This window comes from Sceloporus occidentalis, unplaced genomic scaffold (assembly GCF_023333645.1).
Source record: "Sceloporus occidentalis isolate IW3139 unplaced genomic scaffold, rSceOcc1.0.p SCAF_5, whole genome shotgun sequence".
NCBI lineage: Eukaryota > Metazoa > Chordata > Lepidosauria > Squamata > Phrynosomatidae > Sceloporus > Sceloporus occidentalis.
In genome coordinates this window covers 18,920,062-18,944,498 of record NW_028316985.1, presented here as the reverse complement: position 1 = coordinate 18,944,498, position 24,437 = coordinate 18,920,062, and the positions used below count along the sequence as shown (strand labels likewise).

Below are 24,437 nucleotides of genomic sequence, written 5' to 3'. Positions count from 1 at the left end.
TACTGACTTACAAAAGGATGGAAGGCTGAGTCAACCTTGTGGCTCCAGTACGAGCATTTTAACCCCTGTGCCACCAGACAACCTATTATTATTTTGGTATCTTTACAGACAACAAATGTGATTCCAACAAGCTGCAAAAGGATATGTACAAACAAGATGAATGAACATTCAAAAAGGCAAACACACAGTTTAATCAATGTGCTTTGGGGCAACCTCCCTCCAGCTGTGCCTAAACATTAAAGGGGTCTCCCATAGAAGTGACTGATAAGTTTGTGGCACACAGCTTAATAAAAATGTACATAGCATGAATGCTATATTGTGAGGGGACTTGTTATGTGACTTTAAGTTGACTTTGACCTGTCAGGACCCTTGGCACAGTTGTTGAGGGGAGAAAAGAAAAGGTTTCCTATTGCTTTCCTCTAAGGTTGAGAGCATGTGACTTGCCCAAAGTCACCCAGTGGGTTACTATGGCTGGCTAGCAATTTGAACCCTGGTTTCTCAGAGTCATATCCCAATGCTCAAACTACTATGCCACCCTGCCAGTGTTATAGTCCACTATAGAGGCATCAGGTCACTGCACCTATTGTAGAAGTAGGAAAGGTGCAGAAAGGAGCCCTTAAGGAGAGTATACAGAAAAGTAACAATGGCCTGTTACAGACAGCCAAAATAAAGCTGCTTCAAGTCACAGTGGAGGTATGGTGTTTCAATGATGCATGCGTCCTAAGTGTCCAGAAGTCACACCAAAGCCACGCTCCAGCCCTAAGAACTGGGGCGTGGCTTTGGTGCGGCTTCTGGACTCTTAGGACGCATGCATAATTGAAACACCATACCTCCACTGTGACTCGAAGCAGCTTTATTTTGGCTGTCTGTAACAGGCCAATGTTTGGGATTTTAGTTTAGAAATAAGGGGAAGGCACAACAGAGGTGTGTAAAATTAAGCATGGTGTAAAGAAGATGGACAGAGAGAGGTTTTGCTCTCTCTCTTTCTCTAAGAATATTAGACCTATGGTGAAGCTGAATGATGAGAGATTCAGAGCAGGCAAAAGTAGTTTGCACAATGAATACTTGAACTGTGGGATTAACTACCACAAGATGTGGTGATGGCCACCAGTGAAGGTGGTTTGGAAAGAGAATTAGATAAACTCATAGAGCAGGGGGCTGCAAGTGGCTACCAGTCATGTCTTTGTCCTATTTCCCATATCTAAGATACCTGTAGATTATGAAGCCAACAGTGTGCACATACATTACCTGGGCATACAGATGAAACCATTTCTCGCAATAGAAATAGTTATTTCACAGGCAAGTATTAATACAAGCTATGCACTTTCATGTAGCGTTCTTAGAAATTTTAGCCCTACTGTTCTTTCTAATCATGTGTTTCCACAGCTGTTCCTCACTCCACCTTTCTGTGTGGTTGGAATGCAACTCCTGTAATGCAAGATTGGCAATACTGGCTAGGGATGATGGGACTTGTAGTCAAACACTTGCAGATCGAAGGTAGGAGCAGGAAGCAGTTATAAAGGCTGGAATACTTACATATCTGCTTTATCACACTAGGGGGCAAACAGGATTTAAACGAGAGTTAAACAGGAAATGTTGTGTGATAAACATCAGCCATTTCCTGTTTAACTCTTGTTTAACTCTTGTTTAAAGCAGATAGCCTTATACTTCTTTTAAAGGAAGAAACTTTCTTGAAATTGTCACACAATTTTTTTTAACTTTTCCAAGCTCCAGCCGTGTTAAAAGGTTTCTTAATGTACATCTGCACCATGTTTCTTAAGGGTTCTTACATCTATACTGTAGAAATATTTCACTTTGACACTACTTAGCTGCCATGGTCGCATCCTGCAGAATCTTGAGTTTGGAGTTTTATGAGGCACCAGCACTCTTTGGAAGAGAGAACTAAAGACCTTGTAAAACTACAAATCCCAGGATTCTATAGGATGGAACTGTAGCACTTTTACAGTGGAGTCAAACGGAATTATTTATACAGTGTAGATGAAGGAACCCTAAAGAATCATGGTGTAAATGTACCTTAAAAACCCTTTTGACATGGCTAGGGTTTGGAAAAGTTACTTTTTTGCATGACACTTTCAAGTAGTGCATGTGGGGGGGATTCTGGGAGTTGTGGTACAAAAAGTCATCCTTCTAAGCTGAAGGCCAGATCCTCAGATTGACAGCAAGGTTCAAATACCTGCTGTGTAAGATTAAAAGGGCGAAGCATGTAGTATGTTTAAGAACATGGCTGCCTTTGACACCTCCATAAATCACCATCTATGCAGATTCTTTAGAAGAATAAAATCACCGGTGGTATGCATTTGTGGAAGGAAGGGTTCCTCTTGTACTCAGTACTGAGTGGGATTTGATTCTGTGTGACATGGGCTGCTGCTGCTGGTGCTGCCGTGTGTATGTGTGTACATATGCTGGAAGAAAACTTTTTAGTTTGACGCACACTACTTGTGAGGTGAAGTTGAAGGCTTTCGCGGTTGGCATGCATAGTTTTTTGTGGGTTTTTCGGGCTATGAGGCTGTGTTCTAGAAGAGTTTATTCCTGACGTTTTGCCAGCAGCTGTGGCTGGCATCTTCTGGCCGCACTCTAGAAGAGTTTATTCCTGATGTTTTGCCATCTTTAGAAGATGCCAGCCACAGCTCCTGGCAAAACGTCAGAAATAAACCCACAAAAAACGATCACTTATGAGAATTGTTTTGAACAAATGCAAGGGGAGGGGCACTCATTGTGTCTGTGTCTGTGTTTGTCTGATGTGTGTCTTCCAAGTTGTTTCTGATTTATGGATTTGCTTAGGCCAGGAATATTCAGAGACAGTTTATGCCAGTGCCTATCTTTGAAATATAGCCTACAATACCTAGTATTTGTGGGTGGTCTCCCACCCAAGTCCTAACCAAGGCTGGCCCTGCTTAGCTTCCAAGATCAGAATACCATACTGTCTAAATACCACTTTGGTGTGCCTTTGCTGCTTCAGTCGGTATGCAATGCTGCCGCCTGCTGGCCCAGCAGGATCCTTGCATGGAGATCTGAATAAAAGGCAAGATGAATTGTTCATCTCGCCTTTTATTTTACTTTTATTTTACTTCACATACCTCTTCACCGGCCCAGAGTGTGGTTGTTGCCAGACCATCCATGCCAAGGCTGCAGCTGTGATGCTGTGATGTGGTTTCTCCTTCCCCGCCTCTGAATGTGTTGTGGACCATGGCCAAGAGTATTTTGTTTTTTTCCTTTTTGAGAGGGGGAATGAGGGCATCCACTACTAATGAAGAATTCTGCCCCTCCAAATTAAATTTTCCTTAAGCCTCCAAATTTCTAGCGTTGCACTAAAACTTCAGTTGAGCATTTAGAAATACAGCTGAGGCTGCATCCAAAGGAAACTGGGCAGGCAAAGATAGCAAGGGCATGAAAACATAGCAAATACAAATCAGTTCTGGGTATATATGATTTTCAGTCTCTGCCTCTGCAATGCTAGAAATTTGGAGACTCAGGGACCATTTCATGGATGTCCTGCTATACTAATGATCATCTTGACTTGAGCCAGCATGGCATAGTGGTTTGAGTGTTGGGCTATGACTCTGGAGACTAGGGTTCAAATTCCCGCTCAGCCATGAAACTCCTTGGGCAAGTCATCCTCTCTCATCCTCAGGGGAAGTCCATGGCAAACCTTCTCTGAACAAATCCTGCCAGGAAAACCCTACGATAGGTTCACCTTAGGATTGCCATAGGTTGGAAACTACTTCAAGCACACAACACACAGTCAACACATACCACTGACCATGGGGTTGCTGGTTGTGGGGGTTGTAGTGGTGGTGGTGGTGACGGCAGAGAGATGGGGGTTGTGAAAGGCAACCCAAGGGGCCTTTACATCATTCATTTTCATTTTGGTCTGCCTCATTTGGAAGCTCATTGCATGGTGTAGCCCAGTTCAAAGCAAAGATCTGCCCCCATCAGGAAATTTTACATTAGTTTGTTGTTTGTTGTTAACCACCTTTGAGTCAATCTCGACTCATGGTGACCCTGTGGATGAGACATCTCCAAGATCCCCTATCCTTCACTGCTATGCCCAAGTCCAGTAAATTCATATCCATGACCTCCTTAATAGAGTCCATCCTAGTATGTGGTCTTCCTCTCTTTCTACTTCCCTTTACCTTTCCTAGCATTATTGTCTTTTCCAGTGAGTCATGCCTTCTCATGATATGGGCAGAAAAACTCAACTTACCATCTTGGATTCCAGGGAGATTTCAGGCATGATCAGTTTTAGGACCCATCTGTTTGTCCTTTTAGCTGCCCATTGTTAACCACCTTTGAGTCAATCTCCACTAGGAGCAAGTCTTTTGTACAGTCAATGGATATTTTACAGTTAAGTGCAGTCAACTCCCAAATACCTTGAAATTGTAAGCCGCTCTGATAGCCTTGGCTGAAGAGCGGGGTAAAAATAATAATAATAATAATAATAATAATAATAATAATAATAATAATAGCTGCTCAGAAAATCCATTTCACCTCCACCTACTGCATGAATTACCACTAAGCTCAGAGGAAACAAGAGCTGCATGTGTGTGTGGCAAATAATGTCATAGTCTGCTATGAGAGCCATGTATGGGATGAATGCAGGAGGCCAAACGTCCCTCCAGGCAAAAGATAAACTACTCTTATTATTTGTGTAAAGCAATATTTCTATTTATCTGTATTGAGTATCAGTGCATTGTGCTGTTGCTATTACGCACACACACACACACACACACACACACACCCAAAAGCCAAGAGATCATTTGGAATTTCAATATTTTTAGATATAAATCTAAAATACCACTCAGTCTGAAGTGTGCAACAATTGTTGCTGCTGTTATTGTTGTAAACCTTCAAATAGTTTCCAACTTATGGTAATCCTAAGGCCAACCTATCATGGTGTATGTACATGGCAATACCACAGGAGCTATATTGAGCTGCACTCTTGAATTGTAAACAGTTATGTGTCAGCTGAGGTTGATACAGCAGGACCTCTGTGGCACTGCAAGGAATCCCAAAGTGCAGCTCTGGGGTTGTGTAGTACAGTGGGCCCCTGATAGCTGCTTGGGTTTGGTTCCAGGACCCTGCATGGATATTAAAATCGATGGATGTTCAAGTGCTATTTTATACAGTGGCATAGTAAAATGGCATTCTTCATATAACATGGCAACATCAAGGATTGCTTTTTAGATATTTAAAAAAAATCTTTTGGAGCCATGGATTATTGAATCCATAGATGCAGAATCTATAGATATGGAGGGGCATTTGGGGAAGCAAGATGTCTCAGGCTATAGCTAACCTCTAGAATTCTGGATGCTTTATCTATATAATACGTACCTGAGGAATAAGATAGAGACCTCTGACACAGCAGCACCTAAACATGATTAGTGCAACACACTAGCTTTTACTGCAAATGCAAAAGAGCTACAGGAGTATGAAACAAGATGCCCTTCTCTTTTCCTTCCCCACATTTCTGAAAGGAGAGGCACACTTCTTCACTGCAGGGTGAGATTGTGCACCCACCAAAGAATAATTCTTTCTCATATACATTGGGCCCTTGGTATCGGCTGTAGTTGGTTCCAGGACTCACCTCATGGATACCAAAATCCATGAATGTTCAAGTCCCATTAAATAGAATGGATAGTGAAATGGTCTCCTTTAGATAAAATGGCAAAAACAAGGTTTCTTTAAAAAAAAAATTGAACATTTTCAAGCTGTGGATGCTTGAATGCTAGCCATAGAATCCATGGATACAGATAGCTGACTGTACTCAACATAATATAATATAATTTAGTCATGCCAGCTGGGGAATTCTGGGTGTTACAGGCCAAAAGAGTACATTTTCCAAAGGGTAATGCACCCTCCTCTCCCTGCAACACACAACATACCCCGAGACCACACTTATGCTAACGTTTCAGGGTAAGGTCACATTTGTCAGCATTTAAGTAGTGATATATCTGGAATCTAGTTTCTGTGTTCTAGAATTAAAACATTAAAAAATCCAGTAAAACCAGATATCAAGGAGACAGTCGGAGGATATTAAAAATGGGAACAGAAATTTTCCCTTTTACCATTTTGACAATTTGAGACATATGTTTCTAAATTCCCTACGGGTTGCTGTTTAATTTTTTTTTATATATACTGAAAAGGCCATTTAAACATTTCTCAAACCAAAATGCAGTTGGTCATTTCTGGAATAAAATAATCTCTTTCTCCTCCTCCCCCATCCTACAATATAGTGTCTTCTTCTTATCATATCCTAGAAATTAGCAAGAGACACAGAATCTAAGTCAAGGCTTTGGCAGGTCAAGAACAGGTTTCATTTCAGAAGGGTTTCAATTAAGTTCTGTTAACCAAAGTAAATGGTTTGCAGACAGCTGGACTACAGCTGCCTTCCCTAGCCCAATCTCATTGATGTCTATTTTTCTGGAGGTACAGCAGGGCAGTATGTCTGTGGAAAAGAAGGGGGTTTATATTTGCCCAGTCTTTCCAAAAGGTGTGGAATAAGGTAGCTGCAACAACAACACCAATGTACAAAAGAATGATCTTAGCAGGTTTGGGGCAGCCCTCTGATTTGCAGAGGTACAGGGAGCCAGCATGGTGCAGTGATTTGAAAGTTGGAGTAAGACTCTGGAAAACGGTTCGAATCCTCACTTGGCCATGAAACCCATTGGATGACCTAGGGCAAGTCACACCCTCTTAGCCTCAGGGGAAGGCCACAGCAAACCTCATCTGAACAAATCTTCTCAAGAAAACCTTATGATAGGTTTGCCTTCAGGTCGCCATTTGTCAAAAATGACTTGGAGGCACACAACAACAACAGGGAATGGGAGAAAAAACAAAACTGGAGGCCCCAGTGAGGATTGAAGAGGCTCAGTGACCGTTGTGTTTACCATTTATTGAGAAGATGGGTGCAGAAGACCAAGTGGAAGAGGAGAATAGAATAGGTTAATGTGATAGAAGTCTGGTGGCACAGTGGTTAAATGCCTGTACTGCAGCCACTCATTCACAAACCACAAGGTTGTGAGTTCAATCCCAGCCAGGGGGCTCAGGGTTGACTCAGCCTTTCATCCTTCTGAGGTCAGTAAAATGAATACCCAGCTTGTTGGGGGCAATTGGCTTACACATTGTAAAGTGCTTAGAGGGTGCTTAAGTGCATTGATAAGCAGTACAGAAATATACTTGCTATTGATATTGATATGGAGGCACAGTGGACTCATTGGAGTTTTGGGCAAGAACAACATTTTGTTGCACATTGTAATTGTATATCTTATTATTTGAGACTAAGCATAGCAACCAATGCTGCACAGCAAAGATGGTTCACAGGGAAGAAAAATGTCACAAGGTAGACCATGCTTCACTCCATTTTGCAAGCTGTTTTACCCTTCCCTTTCTGCCAAATGTAATAGTTTGTCATTGTGAAAGGTAAAGCCATTGTGGTGAAGTGATTAATGTCTGGGGCTGCATGTGAAAACCCTCTCTGAGCCATGAAACTCTCTGGGTAGCCTTCAAAATCAGCCACCCTCTCTGAGTCTCACTATCTCACATGGAATAGTCGAGCCATGTGTACCCATTGGAGGAAAAGTAGACTAGAAATGCAACTAATAAACAATAAATAAAGGGGGTTTGGGAACAGGTGCTTTGTGAGTATCTTTACGCCTTTTAAAATGTTCAGTTGGAATGCACAGCTTACAAATGCTCAGTCCCTTTGGGGGCAAAGAGTAAGATGCTCACACACTCGTAGAGGAAGATAATGACCTGGATGGAGATTGCTGTCTGCATCGCTGAAACTCTGGCCTTGTTATTTCTGACTGAGAATGGATTCTGAACTCCTGTGTCAGTGTGCAGCTAATTGAAGCAATAATGGAGAGTGAAAGGGGTGCCCTCCTAGAGTCTGGGCTGGTTTGTCTGGAAATACTTTCTTTCCATTTATTGAGCGAGACCAGCTGGTGCTCTGTGCGCATGTGCAATTAAAAGGACTTCACCACAATTAGAGTTCAGTTTTTGAATGCGCATCTCAGGGATTGTAGTCCATAAATCACCTAGCCCATTTTTCAGCTGTGTCCTCCCTGTCAATATCTGTTACTGGTGAGTCGTGCCACCTGCTATCCTCCTTGAGCTTCTGCTTTCTGCTGTGGCCTCTTATTTCTATGCCATCCCCCATCAGCAAGCTCTCCTTTTAGGTGCAATTTGCAATTATTTTTAATGCACTTACATTTTACAAAGTGTTGTTTTGCTTTCCATATATCCACATCACTCACGCCTTCCTGGAATCCTGTATCATATACATATCCTCTCTTTTCTTTATGCTGTTTACATACAGATTTATGAACCCTAAGGCAAGGAAAGACTCTGCCTTCTCTGCTTGGAGCCAATAGTTGTTGCAATGCTACCTGCCCTGATCCCCTCACTGGAGAAGGAGTCAAACTGAGACTGCAATGTCCCAAATAACAACTGTCAGACTGGGCCAGTGCTTATGTCAGATGGCAGTTTTGGAGCCCTGTTAAAGAAAAGAAAAGATAATTAATTTATTTAGGAATATCTTTTACCACCCTGGGGGCACCAGTTGGATTTCTTGCCTCAGGAATGAATCATAGAACAGTGGTACAAGTCTGTTGTTTCTGTTGTTGTTATTGCTGTGTGCCTTCCAAGTCATTTCTGACTTACGGCAACCCAAAGCCAACCTTATCATTGGGTTTTCTTGGCAATATTTATTCAGAGGAGGCTTCCTATTGCCTTCCTCTGAGGCTGAGAGAGTGTGACTTGCCTAAGGTCACCCAGTGGGTTTAATGGCAGAGATGGGGAATTGAAGCCTGGTCTACAGAGTCATAATCCAATGCTCTAACACTGCTTATAGTGACCCTAAGGCTATCACAGGGTTTTCTGGGGCTCAGCCTGTGTGACTCAACCAAGTCACCTAGTGGGTTTCCATGACCCAGCAGAGAATCGAAACCTGATCTCCAGAGTTGTAGTCCAGCACTCATACCACTACACCATGCTGGCTCTATAGTACTGTACAGGTACAGACAAATCTTGGCTTAGGTAGGAAGAGTGGACATAACACAACCCTCCAGATATTGTTGAGACTGCACTGTTCCTTGTCTTTTGCTAAACTGACTTAGATGAATGGATCCAACAAAATCTGGAGGGATGCATTTTATCCATCCTGATTTAGCATTCTACAAAGTATGAGGCTCAGGAGAAGGTAGCATATCTGAAAATAGTGAGAACCTTTTTTAGACTAACTTCGGAAATCCTGAAATCAATAGGACTATTCTGGTGCAGCTGGTATGCATACAACAGCTTTTAAGGAAATTCATAGTACTGACCATATTCTCTTAACTCTGTATCTTAGAGCAGCACTTCTCTACATGGTGCCTTCTTGATGTGTTGGACTCCTAACTACTATGATCCAGTCAGAGGTAGCTGTGTGGGATAATGGGAACTGTAGTGTAACACAGCCCAAGCCAGCCTAGATTGTGGAAGGCTGCTGTACATCCTGCGAATATATAATTACTACATTGAAAATAAAAATGACAAAAGTATATCCAATGATCACATTTAGGAATTGAAAAAGCTTTTTCCTACCAATTTCCAAAGGGGCAGTCATGTTACTCTACTGTATATAAAACAATGAAGATATTAGTAGCACTTTGGATACTAACAGAGTTACTATGCTATGAGCTTTCGTAGACTTTTGCCCACTTTCTCAGATGCACGGTGTATATACAACATGGATGTAGACTCTCTGGCACTTCCAACTTGCAGAAGCCCCAGCCAGAACGGCCAATGTTGAAGGATTCTGGCCCAGGTTTGAGAACTACTGGTCTATTGTTGTTGTTAGTTGCTTTCAAGTTGATAATCTCCAACCCCCCATCATCTACATCTCTGCTCATGTCCTGCAGGCTCAGGTCTATCCATCTGGTATGTGGTCTTCCTCTCTTTCTACTTACCTCGACTTTCCCCAGCATCATTGTCTTTTCTAATGAGTCATGCTTTCTCATGATGGGGCCAAAGTCTGACAGCCTCAGTTTAGTCATTTTGGCTTCCAGGGAGAGTTCTGGCTTGATCTGTTCTAGGACCCATTTGTTTGTCTTTTCATTTCAAATGAATTAATTTTCTTCCTATCTGCTTTCTTCACTGTCCAGCTCTCACATCTGTACATGGTAATGAGGAATACAATGGCTTGGACAATTCTAACTTTAGTATTCAGCTGCATATCTTTACACTTTAATATTTTCTCTAGTTCTTTCAAAGCTGCCCATCCCATTCCTAATCTTCTGACAGAGATTGCAGTCTCCGTTGTGATCAATGTTTGATTCAAGGTATGGGAAATCTTTAACTATTTCGACTTCCCCTTTATCTAGTTGAATTTATGTAAATCCTCTGTGGTCATTATTTTTGTTTTATGCTTAACATTAGGCCTGTCTTTGTGCTTTTTTTCTTTGACTTTCTTTAGTCATTGTTCCAAGTCTGTTATGCTTTCCATTAGTAGTATGATGTTGTCTGCATATCTTATATTGTTGATGTTCCTTCCTCCTATCTTCACTTCTCCTTCCGTATCAAAATCTGCTCTACATATGATATTTTCTGTATGCAGGTTGAACAGTAGGGTGATAAAATGCAGCATTTCCTGACCCCTTTGCCACCTGGAAACCATTCTGTTCCTCACTGTTCTGTTCTAACAGTAGCCTCTTCCTAAGTACAGATTCTTCATCAGGACTATCAAATGTAGTGGCACTCCCATTTCTTCAAGAGCATTCCATAGCTTTTTATGAACTATGCAAAGGCCTTGCTATATAGTCTATAAAGCACATGCTGATTTCCCCCCCCCCCCCTGAAATTCTTTGGCTCGCTCCATTATCCATCATATGGTTGTGATGTGCTCCCTAGTACATCTTCCTTTCCTGAAACCTGTTTAGACATCTGGCAGTTCTCTCTCCATATATGATTGGAGTCTATGCTGCAAAAATTTGAGCATAATTTTGCTTGCATGGGAAATTAATGCTATGGTCCCACCCATCCCCCCCTTTTTAATGGGGATGCATATCGATGACTTCCAATTTGTTGGCCACTTTTTGTTTTCCATATTTATTGACATAGTTTGGTTAACGCTGGAATTGATTCTGTTTGTAAGGTTTGAAGAGGTTCAGTTGGGATATTTCCTGTTCCTGGTGATTTATTCTTTCCACTTTCTGTGAGTGACATATGCTTCCATTGTATGTTCAGATGTATCTGCTAGGTGCAAATATTGGGTTGGATGTTGACATGGAACTTATACCAGTGGTCCCTCTGTTCAGTATCATCTGCACACAAATTAAGCAGCAGTCAAGGGTTTCAGAAGGGATTCCCTGCAACTCTCCTTGGTAATGTATGGGAAAAGCATGTTCACTTTTCATATTCATTTTTATAGATGTCACTCTTTTTTATGCAAGTACCTAAATACCCTAAAGGCACCAGATCCCATCTGATCTTGGAAGCTAAGCAGAATCTTCCCTGTTTAGTACTTGGATGGAAGACCGCCAAGGAATACCAGGTGCTGAAGGCTGTATTTCAGAGGAAGGAACTGACAAAACCACCTCTGAGTACTCCTTTCCTAAGAAAACCCTTTGAAATTCATGGGGGTTGCCTTAAGCCAACAGGCGACTTGAAGGCGTATCCACACAAGCACACACGCTTGTTACAGTGGTTTCCCATTTTTCTTATTCCTTTCCAAGAACGAAAATGTGGAGAGAACTGTTGTTCTAAATTAACGTGAAATCTGAAAGCTATTTTAGGCTCAGTTTTCACAAGGGCCTGTTTTTACCAACTAGATTAAATTTAATGAGGGTGTATGTGTAGGGGGAGGAAGATGTGCTAGCTATATTGCAACACAAATGTGCAAGGAATCTAACCCTTGCCAGCAAAAAAAAGCTGAGTTCTACCTCTGCCTTCTTTCCCCCTGCTCCCCCCCCATCCCACATGCTCCATGCAGCGTTAAGGCTAAAGAATTTGACAGGAAGGACTGTGGCTGGACACTAGGAGGGAAGCATTATGCAATCAGGGCAAGAGCCCTGGCACAGCGCCTAGAAGGCATCCTTAGAGGTCTTCAAAGAGGCTCAGCTCTTCCAGTAGAGTTTATCGATTTTCTTTTCTTAACAGACAGCAGCAGGAAAGAGCAGCTGCCCATAGAGGCAGGTTTTGCAGGAGGGAGGTTGGGAGGAGACACAAAGGCCTCTCTTTACTGGAACCAGGGCTCTTGCTTTTTCCTGAGGCCAGGAGATTTTGCAGAACCCTTTGAAATGCTATCACCGAGGTGCATTGCCTTCTCTGCTATTTACAATTTTTTACTCTTCCTCTCCTCTCCCAAATATCTCCCTCTTGGGGCTAACATGTGCCTCTTTAACTATCTACCTTCTCTGTGATAATAATAAAGATAAAATAATAATACTTTGCATTTATATAACATTTTGGTGTTAAGTGAAATGCTTCGAATTCAATCTCTTAGGTCCAGAACACTCTGCAGAAATAATCCAGTTTGAGACTGGATTTAACTGCCCTGGTTCAATTCTGTGGAATTTTGGGAACTATAGTTTTGTGAGACATTTAGCATTCTCTATCAGAGCTCTGGTGCCACAATAAACTACTGTTCATTGAATTCCCTAGCACTAAACCAGGGCATTAAAGCTGGCTCAAACCAGATTATTTCTGCAATGTGTTTTGGACCTGTCTTCTTTACCCTATAAATAGGCAGACCATACGTACAATTTTAAACAGGATGGTATCTTTTTTTCCCCTTCATATTTTCAGACTGGCCTGTTGTTTTAATATAAATGTTAATTTTGTCCCATTTTCAAGAAAAAATGTCATTATGTTGCAAAAGTGGTTTGAAGATCCCTGTTTGGAATTGTGGCTGTAAAAACAAAATTGTGTCATGGAGTGCGAGACAGTTTAGGATAAGGTATTGAAAGACTGAAATTTGCTGCGCAAGATTACTTTGTTGGAGAAATATTCATGTACGATCATGGTGAAATCCAGTCCCCCTCAACATTTACCTGAATTTTTGTATGAGTTCTGTCACTGAAGAAAAATTTTGTTAGCTTAATAGGTTTATGTAATAAAACCTTTGTTATCTTCCTTTTGTTGTCTTACTTTTCCATGGATATGAAATATTACATAACCTCATCCCATTTTTACCATCACAGTGTCCCATTTTTGTCTCAAAGATATATGGTTACCCTACATATAAAGGTCAGCTATATTATACAGCTGTTGCAAGGGAGGGTGGGTTGAGAGATCATGGCTTCCTTAAAGCCACTTCATGGCTATGTCAGGGTCTAAATTGGGGTTTTCCTGGCTGACACTTTCAACCAGTTTCTTGTAGGCCAAGATATCACAATCTAGTGTTCAGTCCACCAGACCATGCTGGTTTTAGGAATCTGGAAATTGTAGTAACTTTCTCAGGCTCTGCTTAGTGACCATATAGTGGTTCATTTCAATGCAATTGCTTTATCATGAAATTTTGAACAAGCAAGAGTAGGTTTCATGTGACAGCAGTGTTTAGATGCTACATTTCACACTTCCTAGTTCAACACTAAAATATTTCTTTGGTTTCGGAAGAGTTTCAAATGATGTGTGTGATGCGGCAGCTAAAAAGGCCAATGCAATTTTAGGCTGCATCAATAAAAGTATAGTGTCTAGATCAAGAGAAGTAATAGTGCCACTGTATTCTGCTTTGGTCAGGCCCCACCTAGAATATTGTGTCCAGTTCTGGGCGCCACAATTCAAAAAGGACATTGAGAAACTGGAGCGTGTCCAAAGGAGGGCGACAAAAATAGTGAAGGGTCTGGAAACCATGTCCTATGAGGAACGACTTAGGGAGCTGGGGATGTTTAGCCTGGAGAAAAGAAGAGGTGATATGATAGCGCTATTTAAATATTTGAAGGGATGTCATATTGAGGAGGGAACAAGCATGTTTTCTTCTGCTCCAGAGAACAGAACCCGGAACAATGGATGCAAGCTACAGGAAAAGAGATTCCACCTCAACATTAGGAGGAACTTCCTGACAGTAAGGGCTGTTCGACAGTGGAATGCACTCCCTCGGAGGGTGATAGTCTCTTCTTCCTTGGAGGTCCTTAAACAGAGGCTGGATTGCCATCTGTCAGGGATGCTTTGATTTGGATTTCCTGCATGGCGGGGGGTTGGACTGGATGGCCCTAGTGGTCTCTTCCAACTCTATGATTCTATGATGCTTGGATATATCACTGACCAGCCCTAAGATTTTTACCCTGTCCTACAAACCAAGCCATACTTGGGAATTCTGCAATGTCCCACATGCCTGTTTAGTAGCAATGTCTGGAGGGCAAATTCCCTCCCTTACTCAATTAAGAAATAACATAGTAAGAGCTTGTTCTTATTTTGGCTGGGAGAGGGCCAAGGGAAATATAATATTGGCAGTAAAATCAAACATTGAGATTATAATCATTATTTGAACACATTTTAAGAATATGTGTGACTGTAGCAGTATTAGATTTCCAATCTAAAAAAAATTATTCCAAGAACGAAAATAAAAAAAAACCCCACACAGATCCTTGCTATGGGAAGTGCCCCATTTGCTAACATAGAGAGACAGCACTCAAGGAAACAGAGAGTTAATGCATTAGGTTTAGTCCCATTTCTTTTGTTCTCTCTGTGATTTCTGGGTGATAAAATTCTCCACTGTACTTGGAGAATAAAAAAGTCACTTTTATCTGATGTTAAAAAAAATCCTTGTGAATAAAAGGACTTTGTTTTAAAAATTAAGTAGCAATATGCATGCATACTGATAAATACCTCCCATTCAGCTTATCTAGAATTACGTAGGACTGGAGTATTAGAAACTGTTTTCTGTTTCCATCCTCTATACACTCCACTAGGAACAAGACCTATTAAACCCAACAGGACTTGCTTCTGGTATTCTATGTGCCTTCAGGTTGCCTGTTGGCTTATGGTGACCCCATGAATTTCATAGGGTTTTCTTACACAATACTCAAGAGGCGGTTTTGCCAGTTCTTTCCTCTGAAATACAACCTACAGTACTTGGTGTTTGTGTGGCAATTCCCCATCCAAGTACTAACCAGGGCTGATCCTGCTTAGTGTCCAAGATCAGATGGGTGCCTTTAGGGAGCCAGTGAAGTACACTTGTTAAGGGCACAAGACCCCTGTGAATATGGAAAAACCGCAAATAACAGAAACACCATGTTTTTACCTGAGAGGACACTCTTTAGGAATCTCTAGGTCCTCCAGTGCAACTCTGGTCAATGTCCCGCAGACACTGACCATAGAACTGCACTGGAGGAGCTACAAATGCCTAGTGGACTATTTTCTCTAGGAATCTCGTTAAGTCTTTCAGTGCAACTTTTAAAGTTGGCCATAGAGTTGCACTAGAGGACCTAGATATTCCTAGAGAGAACATATTAATCAAATTCGTGAATAATCAAATCCACAAATATCAAAGCCGCAAATATGGAGGGATGAGTGTACAGTGGTTTGAATGTTGAACTACCATTCTGTAGACCAGAGTTTGAAGTCCCATTCTGCCATGGAAACCCACTGGGTTACCTTGGGTGAGTTATACTCTGAGGAAAATAAAGGCAAATCCCCTTGAACAAGTCTGGCCAAGAAAACCCCATGACAGTTAAGCCTAAGGGTCACCATAAGTCTGAAATGACTTTAAGGCACACAACAACAACAACATACTGTACAGTCCTACAGGACTGAACTGTAAATAAATACCAGTTGGCAAAAGCCCATCTGCATCCTGTCCTCCACAATTTCTGATGCATGTTAACTCTTAAATCCCCCAGAGCTCAGTGATGTTTACTCCCAAGTAAACATGCATAGGATCTGCATTATGTTGGTTTAGGACAGTGATTCCCAAACTTTGGCGCTCTAGATGTTTTGACCTTCAGCACCCCAAATTCCTGATTGTTGACTAAGCTGGCTGGGTCTTCTGAGAGTTGAAGTCCCAAACACTTGGACAACCAATGTTTGGGAATCACTGGTTTAGGATATGCATACGGGAGATAGCAACCTATTCACCTATTTTTTAGTACTGAAAATTAAACCATTTTAAATTGTTACTGTGAGCTGGAAGAAAGCTTAGTAAGGATTTTTTTTTAAAAAAATTGCAGCTTGAATAGTTTATTTTTAGATAATATTTTCTCAAGAATACTGCAGAAATAATCCAGTTTGAGACCACTTTAACTGCCTTGGCTCAATGCTGGGGAATTCTGGGAACTAGTTTGATGAGACATTTACCCTTCTCTGTCAGAGACCTCTGGTGTCACAGCAAACTGCAATTCCCAGGATTTCCTAGCACTGAACCAGGGCAATTAGTGGTCTCAAACTGGATTATTTCTGCAGTGTGTTTTGACCCATAATGGGATGCTTGTGGTGTAAATCCACTCCTTCATTGGTAACAGACATGGTTCAAGTTAGAATTATTGGTACAAATTGTTATCTATAATGGTGTATGCTACAGAATAAAAAGCATGATTGTAAACTCCTCTGTGGAGGTGATGGATTAAAGACATTCTACCTTCTTAATACTGTATTATAATACTATCAAATCCCAAGAAAACTTTAGTTTCAGCATATTTTTCTTTTTAAAAAGTATCTATGGTGCCAGTCAAGATAGTAAGAGCACTGTATAAAACCAATGAAAAAAATAATATCAATTAGTTAGGTGCAAGAAAATGATTGGGGCTTATTTTAACAAAACATGCGCCTGTGTTGTCTACCATTATTAACCGACTGTGTCAAGCACTCCCATTTTAATAGGGTTCATAATCTCTTCACTCACAAACCTACTATAATTTTTAAAGGCCAAGAGGGGGAGACATAGAAACAGATCTTACACCTCCCTCCAAGTAAAAGATGGATGTAGTGTCAGGCTCAATTAGATCCAATTGTGCTGGCTTTTACCAATGAGAACAATGCAGCTTTTGTATTCAGCTCCCAGTAGAAAGCATGAAAGGTTTTAAATAAAAGCAACAATAACAGCCTAGGTGCTGGTTTCCTCCAGGGCACAGTGAAGATCCAGTAAACCTTAGTCTGAACAAGAAACTCAAGGGTTGTTCATCCCGCACCCAGAACAACCATTCTGCTCTTCTTCTTATGAGGGTATGTATATTACTCTTAAATATTGAAGGACAAAATACTGTAGTTGCAAGTTCAGACTAGCTAAAGAAGCATTTGCCTTTTTTGCTTTGACTTTGTTGGGGATATCAGTATGCAAAAGAAAGAAGTTGGTAGCATGAGCATGCAGACTTGCTTCTTCGTCCTCAGATGCATCTTTCAGTTAGACTCGAAGGTGCTACAAGATCTCTTTGCATACTGATTTTCCAGAATATCTTTGAATTCCTCCACCTTTGTTGGGAATAGTTAGTTTACCTGGGGTACAGAAGACACAACTAGTAGAGAGAACCCTTTGAATAGAAAGGAGTAGCCCTTCTACAGCCCTGCAAGTGCTTGAAATGCAAATGTACAGGAACTCCAGACCATCCCCCCATCCCACCCTCCACATGGAGGAAAAGCAGCTTAAATACAGCCAGGCCTGGAGAGGAATGTTAAAAAGAAGGAACGAACCACCCCTCCTCCCTTCCATAGGGACCCTGACACAGAAAGATTCAGTATGCATGACTGAACAAGCAAGCAAGCAAGCAAGGACAGCTCCTCTTTTAACTTTCCTGAACAATGGCTCAGCTCCTTCCACCGTTTCACATTCTCTCTACCCCCCCCCCCTTTTAATAAGAAAAGAGGAAAGAAATCCATGCTTCATGACTTATAGAGCATAAAACAATGCTCTTCTTTTCAAGCACCACTGGACACCCCTCCGCTTTAAAAAAAGAGCTCAATCGGGAAGTTTTTAGAAAGATCACTGTCAGGGCAAAAGTCAGAGAAGAATACAAAAGAAAAAACTTATTTACCTCTCTGGTTTAGGGTAGTTTTGACATCCAAGTTTGACCTTCACATTTATCTGCAAACTTGGATGGCAAGTGTGCTTTCATCCCTTTCCAAGCTTCGCTTCTAATAATTGACAGGGTGTCTTAAAATTAACTTTGACAATTTCAAATCACAAACGTAATTTTCAGACACCCTCATGCGCAGAAGCAAAGTCTGAACTTTTAACTCTTTTGAATAACGAAAAGCCTCATACTGTTCTCAACATCTGTTTTTTTAGAAGCTCTGTCAAAACGGTGGTTATTTGCCCAACACTAAGTTACAAATTGCATATACAGAGTAGGATAAACTATGATTTCTGACAGATACTTTTAAATGAAACCGACAACTTTGTTGTGAACTTTTTAATTTTGAAGCTGCTTAGCCTCCTGCCCTGAAAGGACAAAGCCTTCCATTCCTTTGATTTGCTGGACCAAACTAGCCACTGACAGAGAAGGAACACAGCAACAGCTCTGTAACAACAGCCACTCTTCTCACCATTTCAGGTCAAATATACCTGCCTTTAAAAGGCAAAGATAACACAGGTGCAACTTTTTTTTTCAAAAACATACTTCATATTTCCTCTTTTATTATATAAATATCAGTTTAACCTTTTACTGTAAGAATATAAAATGTTTTAAGAGGATCTTTAATTTTATACAAATTCACAAACAGTACATTTATTATTCCATGATGAGCTTGTGTGCCTGGGCTTGTCTGAGTTCCATGACCTGCGACTCTGGAGGACCGGAAAATCTGCACAGCTGCTCCTTCTCCCCTCCCCCCCTTTTTTTGCCATCTTCAGAGCTGTCCTATTCCTCCTTTTCTTTCTTTTTTGTTAAAGACAAGTAGTCAAGAAGTGGCTTTATTTTAATAAAGAGAACCAAAACACATGAAATTGACTTTTCCTGTTCATCATGTTACAACTGCCAGGCGATTTGTTTTGCTTGCTCCTCTTTCTGCTTCCACACAGGAAGCTCCTTACTTGACCTAGTAGGCAATTTGAGAGAAGGGGAGGTGGAAATTTGCATATATTTTAAAGAAACAGAGCTTCTACTTCACATTTCTTTTAACCACTACTCAGTCACCAGATTGGATGCTATGTTTGTGCTAGAAGAGAAGAAATGCAAGAGCACTGCAGAACCTTAGTCAGAGAGGGAGAGGCACAAGGTAGCATTTAGGTGGGACATGGGAAAGAAACTCCAACTAGCCTTTTTTCTCCCTGCCCCTCTCCAAATTAGAAACCCAAGAGATACCTTTCCAGTCTAGGCACAAAAATATTTCAGTCTCTTATCTTTCTGGTAAAAAACTTCCAGGGCAGGATGTGAGGTGGGAGAGATTGAGGACAGAACAACAACAACAAAAAAGGAAAAAAACACCCGAGGTAGCCAAACATTTATAGAGAAAATATATTCAACAGAAAAAGGTGTACTTAAAAACCCACAAGAACATCCACTTCAAATGACTTTCAAAATCATACCTTGTACAAAGATGAACACTGAAAAGAATGAGTAAGAGGGAAGAGATCAGTTACAAGACTTTAAGAAAAGGGAAGTTGAAAGGAGTGATGCAGATGTTACTGTTTGTTAGGCATTGCTAAATAAAAGTCAGTCACAGTATTTCTAGTGGCATACAAGTGACATTTAATTCCATTGTTTCTATGCCCCAGTCCTCCAAAGGGGGGGGGGGAATGTATGGGTGGATATGTTGTTGTTGTTTTGAAATCTCATACTACAAAAGAGAAAAAAACAGGTAGTTGGGGTGAAAAACGTTGCCAAAGGTGACTTCAACCTCTATAGGGGTTTTGGCAGCAAAGGAAAGTCAGAGATGAAGTGAGATGGATACAGTATGAAATTGGGTCTGAAAAGAAATACTGTGGTTGGATGACCCCTCTCCACTCTCCCCAAGCGACAGTGAGCAGAAATGAGTGCTCTGAGCTGACACTCTTGTTACTGTGCTCTGTCAAAGGAAAGAAAAAACCCTGCTCAGCATCAAGCACGAGAAAAGAGAAGAGATGTAGGGAGATCCTGCAGCACCTTTGAGATTAACTGGAAAAAAAAAGAAGTTGGCAGCATAAGCTTTCGTAAAGTCCACTTCCTCAGATGCATATGCATCTGAGGAAGTAGACTTTAGTCTACGAAAGCTTATGCTGCCAACGTCTTCCAGTTAGTCTCAAAGGTACAATAAGATCTCTCTACATCTCTGATTCTACAGACTAACACGGCTGTATCTTGGAAAAGAGAAAGTAGAGGATAGGACAAGGTAGAAGGACAGAACTGGGCAGAAGGAGGGACCTCCTGTCTGAGACCTCAGAGACCTGCTGCCATTTCATAAAGAGCTAGAAGGACCAATGGTTTGACTTTGTGTATTGCAGCCTCCTGTGTTCCTATGGGTTGTCTACACACTATACGAAGAAAAAGGTGGCTGACTAAAAATAGCATTGTGGGGACTGGATGAGAACCATAATGGAAAAAAAGGAATGGGAAAGAAAGTCTGCTTAAGAAAGAGGGGGTCTTCAGTGGAGAGAAAGGGTATGAGGGAGAACTAATAATAAAGAGCGGAGGGCTGGTTCCCTCCTCACGCCGGGGCTTCCATCCCTAGTGCAGAAGGGGCTGGAACTTGGAGAAAGGGGTGCTATCCATCCCCAGTGCATAAGAATTGAGAAGCTGCATTCCCAATAGGAAAAGGTAAGGACAGTGATACTGTATCCATCCACAGTGAAGGCTGATAATAAAGAGTGCAGTTGTCTCCCTCCAGTGCAAAATGAGGGAATTATGAAGGACGGTGGCCCTCCCTCCGCTGCTGGGCAGGCAGATGGGGGCGGCAGGCAAGCAAGTATCGAGGCTGCTTTCCCCTTCTCCCACCCACCCCCTTTCCTCTCTCTAGTACTAGAGAGATATTCTCCTTTCTCTCTCTCTGTTTCCTCTGTGTTGCAGCTGTCAGTCCATAAGTCCCTCCAGAGGGGTGGCTGGGTTGGTGGGTGGGGGTCTCGGTCGTCCCCTCCTCTCACCTGACCTTCTCGCTCTCAGTCATTTGCCAGAGTCCCAGGTTGAGCACCTTGAGGCAGGGCAGCTGCGTGATGCGCTCCAGCCCCCTCTTGGTGATGCGGGTGCAGCCGTAGAGGTCGATGCCCGTGAGCTGGCTGAGGTGCTCCGCGATCAGCTCCAGGCCCTTGTCGGTGATGCGGACGCACTGCCCGATGTTGAGGGTGCGCAGGCCGTGCATCTGGCGCACCATGCGGTTGATGCCCTCGTCACTGATGTGGCAGGAGCAGAGGGAGAGGGAGCGCAGGCCGTCCAGGCCCTGGGCGATGTAGGCCAGGCTCTGGTCGCCCACTTTGTCGCAGAAGGAGACGTCCAGCCCAGAGAGGCGCAAGGTGCCCATGGCCAGGTGCATGATGCCCGTGTCGCTGATGTTGTCGCAGGAGCGGAGGTTGAGGCTGCGCAGGCTGCCCATGTGCGACAGGTGCAGCAGCCCGGCGTCGGAGATGCCTCCGCAGAAGCTGAGGTTGAGCTGGCGCAGGCGGGTGAGGCCCCTGGCCAGGTGCTTGAGGGAGAGGTCGCTGAGCTTCTGGCAGTCCTGCAGGGTGAGCTGCTCCAGGCCCAGGCACCCTTCCGCGGCGCTGCGCGTCATGCCGGCCAGGTGCCCGATGCCCACGTCGGAGAGGTGGCGGCAGGAGCGCAGGTTGAGGCTCTTGAGGCGCTGGAGGCCCCAGGCGACCAGCAGGAGCCCCGTGTTGGTGATGTTGCTGCAGCCGCCCAGCTCCAGCACCTCCAGGCCCTTGAGGTACTGGGCGATGCGGCCCAGGCTGCTGTCGGTGATCTGCTTGCAGAGGCTGAGGTTGAGGGCGCGCAGCGAGGAGATCTCGGCCACGAAGGCGTGCCCCAGGCCGTTGTCGGTGAGGTTGTAGCAGCCGCTGAGGTTGAGGCTCTCGATCTCGGCCATGCCCTGGATGACGTAGCTGAGGCTGCGGCGCAGGGACAGGATCTGCACGCGCCGGATGCCCCTGGCCGCCAGGCTCGGGAAGAGCGAGGGGTTGGCGCGGCGCAGGTGCAGCTTGGCCTCCACGCCGCGCCAGACCGAGCGGTGGTAGGCGGCGTCCCGCCAGGCGGAGCACACCTGCGCCACGCGGCCCTTGTCCCGCACCTCCAGGTAGCCGAAGATCATGGCCAGCAGCTCCGGGAACAGGCACGAGATGTGCGTCTCCATCGCCCGCCCGCCCGCGGCACCAGGCCCAACGCCGCTCCCAGCGCCTAGGCCTCACATCCTCCGCGGCCCCCGCTTCCCCTCAGAAAGGCCAGGCCTCGGCGCCGCCGCAGCCCCTGCCGCGCTCCCTTCCTCGGCCCACGGCTCCGCGCCTCATCGCGGGCCGCCTCGCGTCCACTCCCGCTCCCTTTGTTTTCCCTCGCGGCCCAAGCGCTGCCCCTCAGGAAACAACGGCGCCAGCGCCGCCGCCGCCGCCGCCGCTGCCTTCGTCGCTGATTGTCCTCAGCCGCCGCCGCCGTGGCCCCTCCCCCTCCGAGCCTCTCGCTCGCTCTCTCGCTCTCGCTCTGCCGGGCCTCGCGCACTAATCGCGTCAGCAGCCAGGCAGGGAGGGAGGAGGGAGGGGACGCCGAGGCTGCTGCTCAGGAAGAGGACGAGGAGACGGCGTCGGCGTCGGAGGCAGTGACGTCGCTTGGCTCCTCCCACTTCTCCTTCCCCTGACCCCTCCCCTCTCGCGCGCGCCGCTTGCGCACTGAGTGGCACGGTCCCGAACACGCCCAGCCGTCGCCTTGGCAACAGCGGCCCCTCCTCCTCCTCCAATCACTGAGGCGCCTTAAGCCTCGAATGTGTTTGGGAGTTGTTGTTTTACCTCAGGTTTCAAAAACGCACTGCCCTTTTCAAAGAGCTGGGGATTGTGGGAAATGTAGTTTCCGTGAGGCGTTTCGGGGAAAAAAGAGAGAGAGAGAGGGAGCTCTGGTGCCGTGATAATATGATGATGATGATGATACATTTTATTTATATCCCCCCCTCTCTACGGATCAAGGCGGCTTACAATAGCACATTATTAATAATATTTATTATTTTTATTTATTGGTTGATATCCCGCCTCTCCCTAGGGGTCGAGGCGGGTTACAACAGCACAAATACATCAATAAAACACATAATACATACATAACCAACACTAGATAATCCGCCATTCCCCTACTGCCTTAAAGCAAAAACAGCAACATTATAAAATACGGATTAAAATTAGCTAAACTAGACATAATGGAAGCGAGGCGTCTTGGGGCAGACAGGGACTCTCCATATCATCAGTTTAAAGGGAGGCCAGACTGGGCCGTGTGTCGCTTTGGGGCTCGGGAGACCCACAAACAGTACCCTCACAGAACCCACAAACTGTGCCCTTTAAGAGATTTCTTTGGACTTCAGCTCCCAGAAGCCTCCGCCATGTTGGCCAATGGCTTGGAATTCTGGGAGTTGAAGTCCAAAAGCTCTGTTCCTCGCGAAGAGGCTTCTCTCGGCCTCTTCTCTCCGCAAGGGAGCTTCCTGAGGGGAAAAGGGGAGGAGGAAATGGTAGAGGCAGCCATATATATATATATATATATATATATATATATATATATATACACACACACACACACACACACACACACACACACACACACCCTCTCTCTCTCTCTCTCTCTCTCTCTCTCTCTCTCTCTTCATTTATTGCATTTATTCCCCCTCTTATACATATATCATACATATATAGAGCTGCCTCTAACACACACACACACACACACACACACACGGGAGAGGGTATAAATACAATAAAGGAATAAATAATATAAAATAATCATATACACACACACAGGGTGACCAGGTGTCCTAGTGTTATAGGGAGCCCTCCAAACGGTGCTTTATATTCGTGTGTGTGTGTGTGTGTGTGTGTATATATATATATATATATATGAAATACTGAGGTATAAATATAGTAAATAATATAAGCATATACACACACAGGATGGCCAGATGTCTTAGAGATGACAGATAGTCTTATAGGCAGCCCTCCAAATGGTGCTTTTTATTCTAGCATGCACACACACACACACACACACACACACATAATGTGTGTGTGAGAGAGAGGGGAGTATAAATAATATAATAGTATAATATAATATAATCATATACACACACAGGGAGACCAGGTGTCCTAGTGTTAGAGGGAGCCCTCCAAATGGAGATTTTTATTTTAGCATACACTGAGAGGGGGATATAACTACAATAAATGATATAATCATATTATACACACACGCACAGAGAGGGTGGCCAGATGTCCTAAAAATAAGACATAGTGTTGGGTCCAAAACACACTGCAGAAATAATCCAGTTTGATACCGCTGTGACTGAGCCCTGTCTCAGTGCTAGGGAATCCTGGGAATGGTAGTTTATTGGGGCACCAGAACTCTCTGGAAAAGAGAGGTCTAAAGGGGAGG

The 24,437-nt window shown here is 43.6% G+C and overlaps 2 protein-coding genes across 2 annotated transcripts in view; one reads left to right on the top strand and one right to left on the bottom strand.

Moving 5' to 3' along the window:
• LOC149311725 (protein Wnt-5b) overlaps nucleotides 1-24,437 on the top strand; it is a 143,516-nt gene that overhangs the window by 46,364 nt on the left and 72,715 nt on the right. The window lies entirely within an intron of this gene.
• On the bottom strand, nucleotides 19,372-22,476 carry LOC149311726 (F-box/LRR-repeat protein 14). The gene has a single exon (XM_089527764.1). The coding sequence runs from the start codon at nucleotides 22,183-22,185 to the stop codon at nucleotides 20,983-20,985; it is 1,203 nt and encodes a 400-aa protein (XP_089383890.1). The 5' UTR covers nucleotides 22,186-22,476; the 3' UTR covers nucleotides 19,372-20,982.

Excerpts from the sequence above, each read along its gene's own strand:
- LOC149311726 (XM_089527764.1), bottom strand. The coding sequence starts at position 22,185 with ATGGAGACGCACATCTCGTGCCTGTTCCCGGAGCTGCTGGCCATGATC.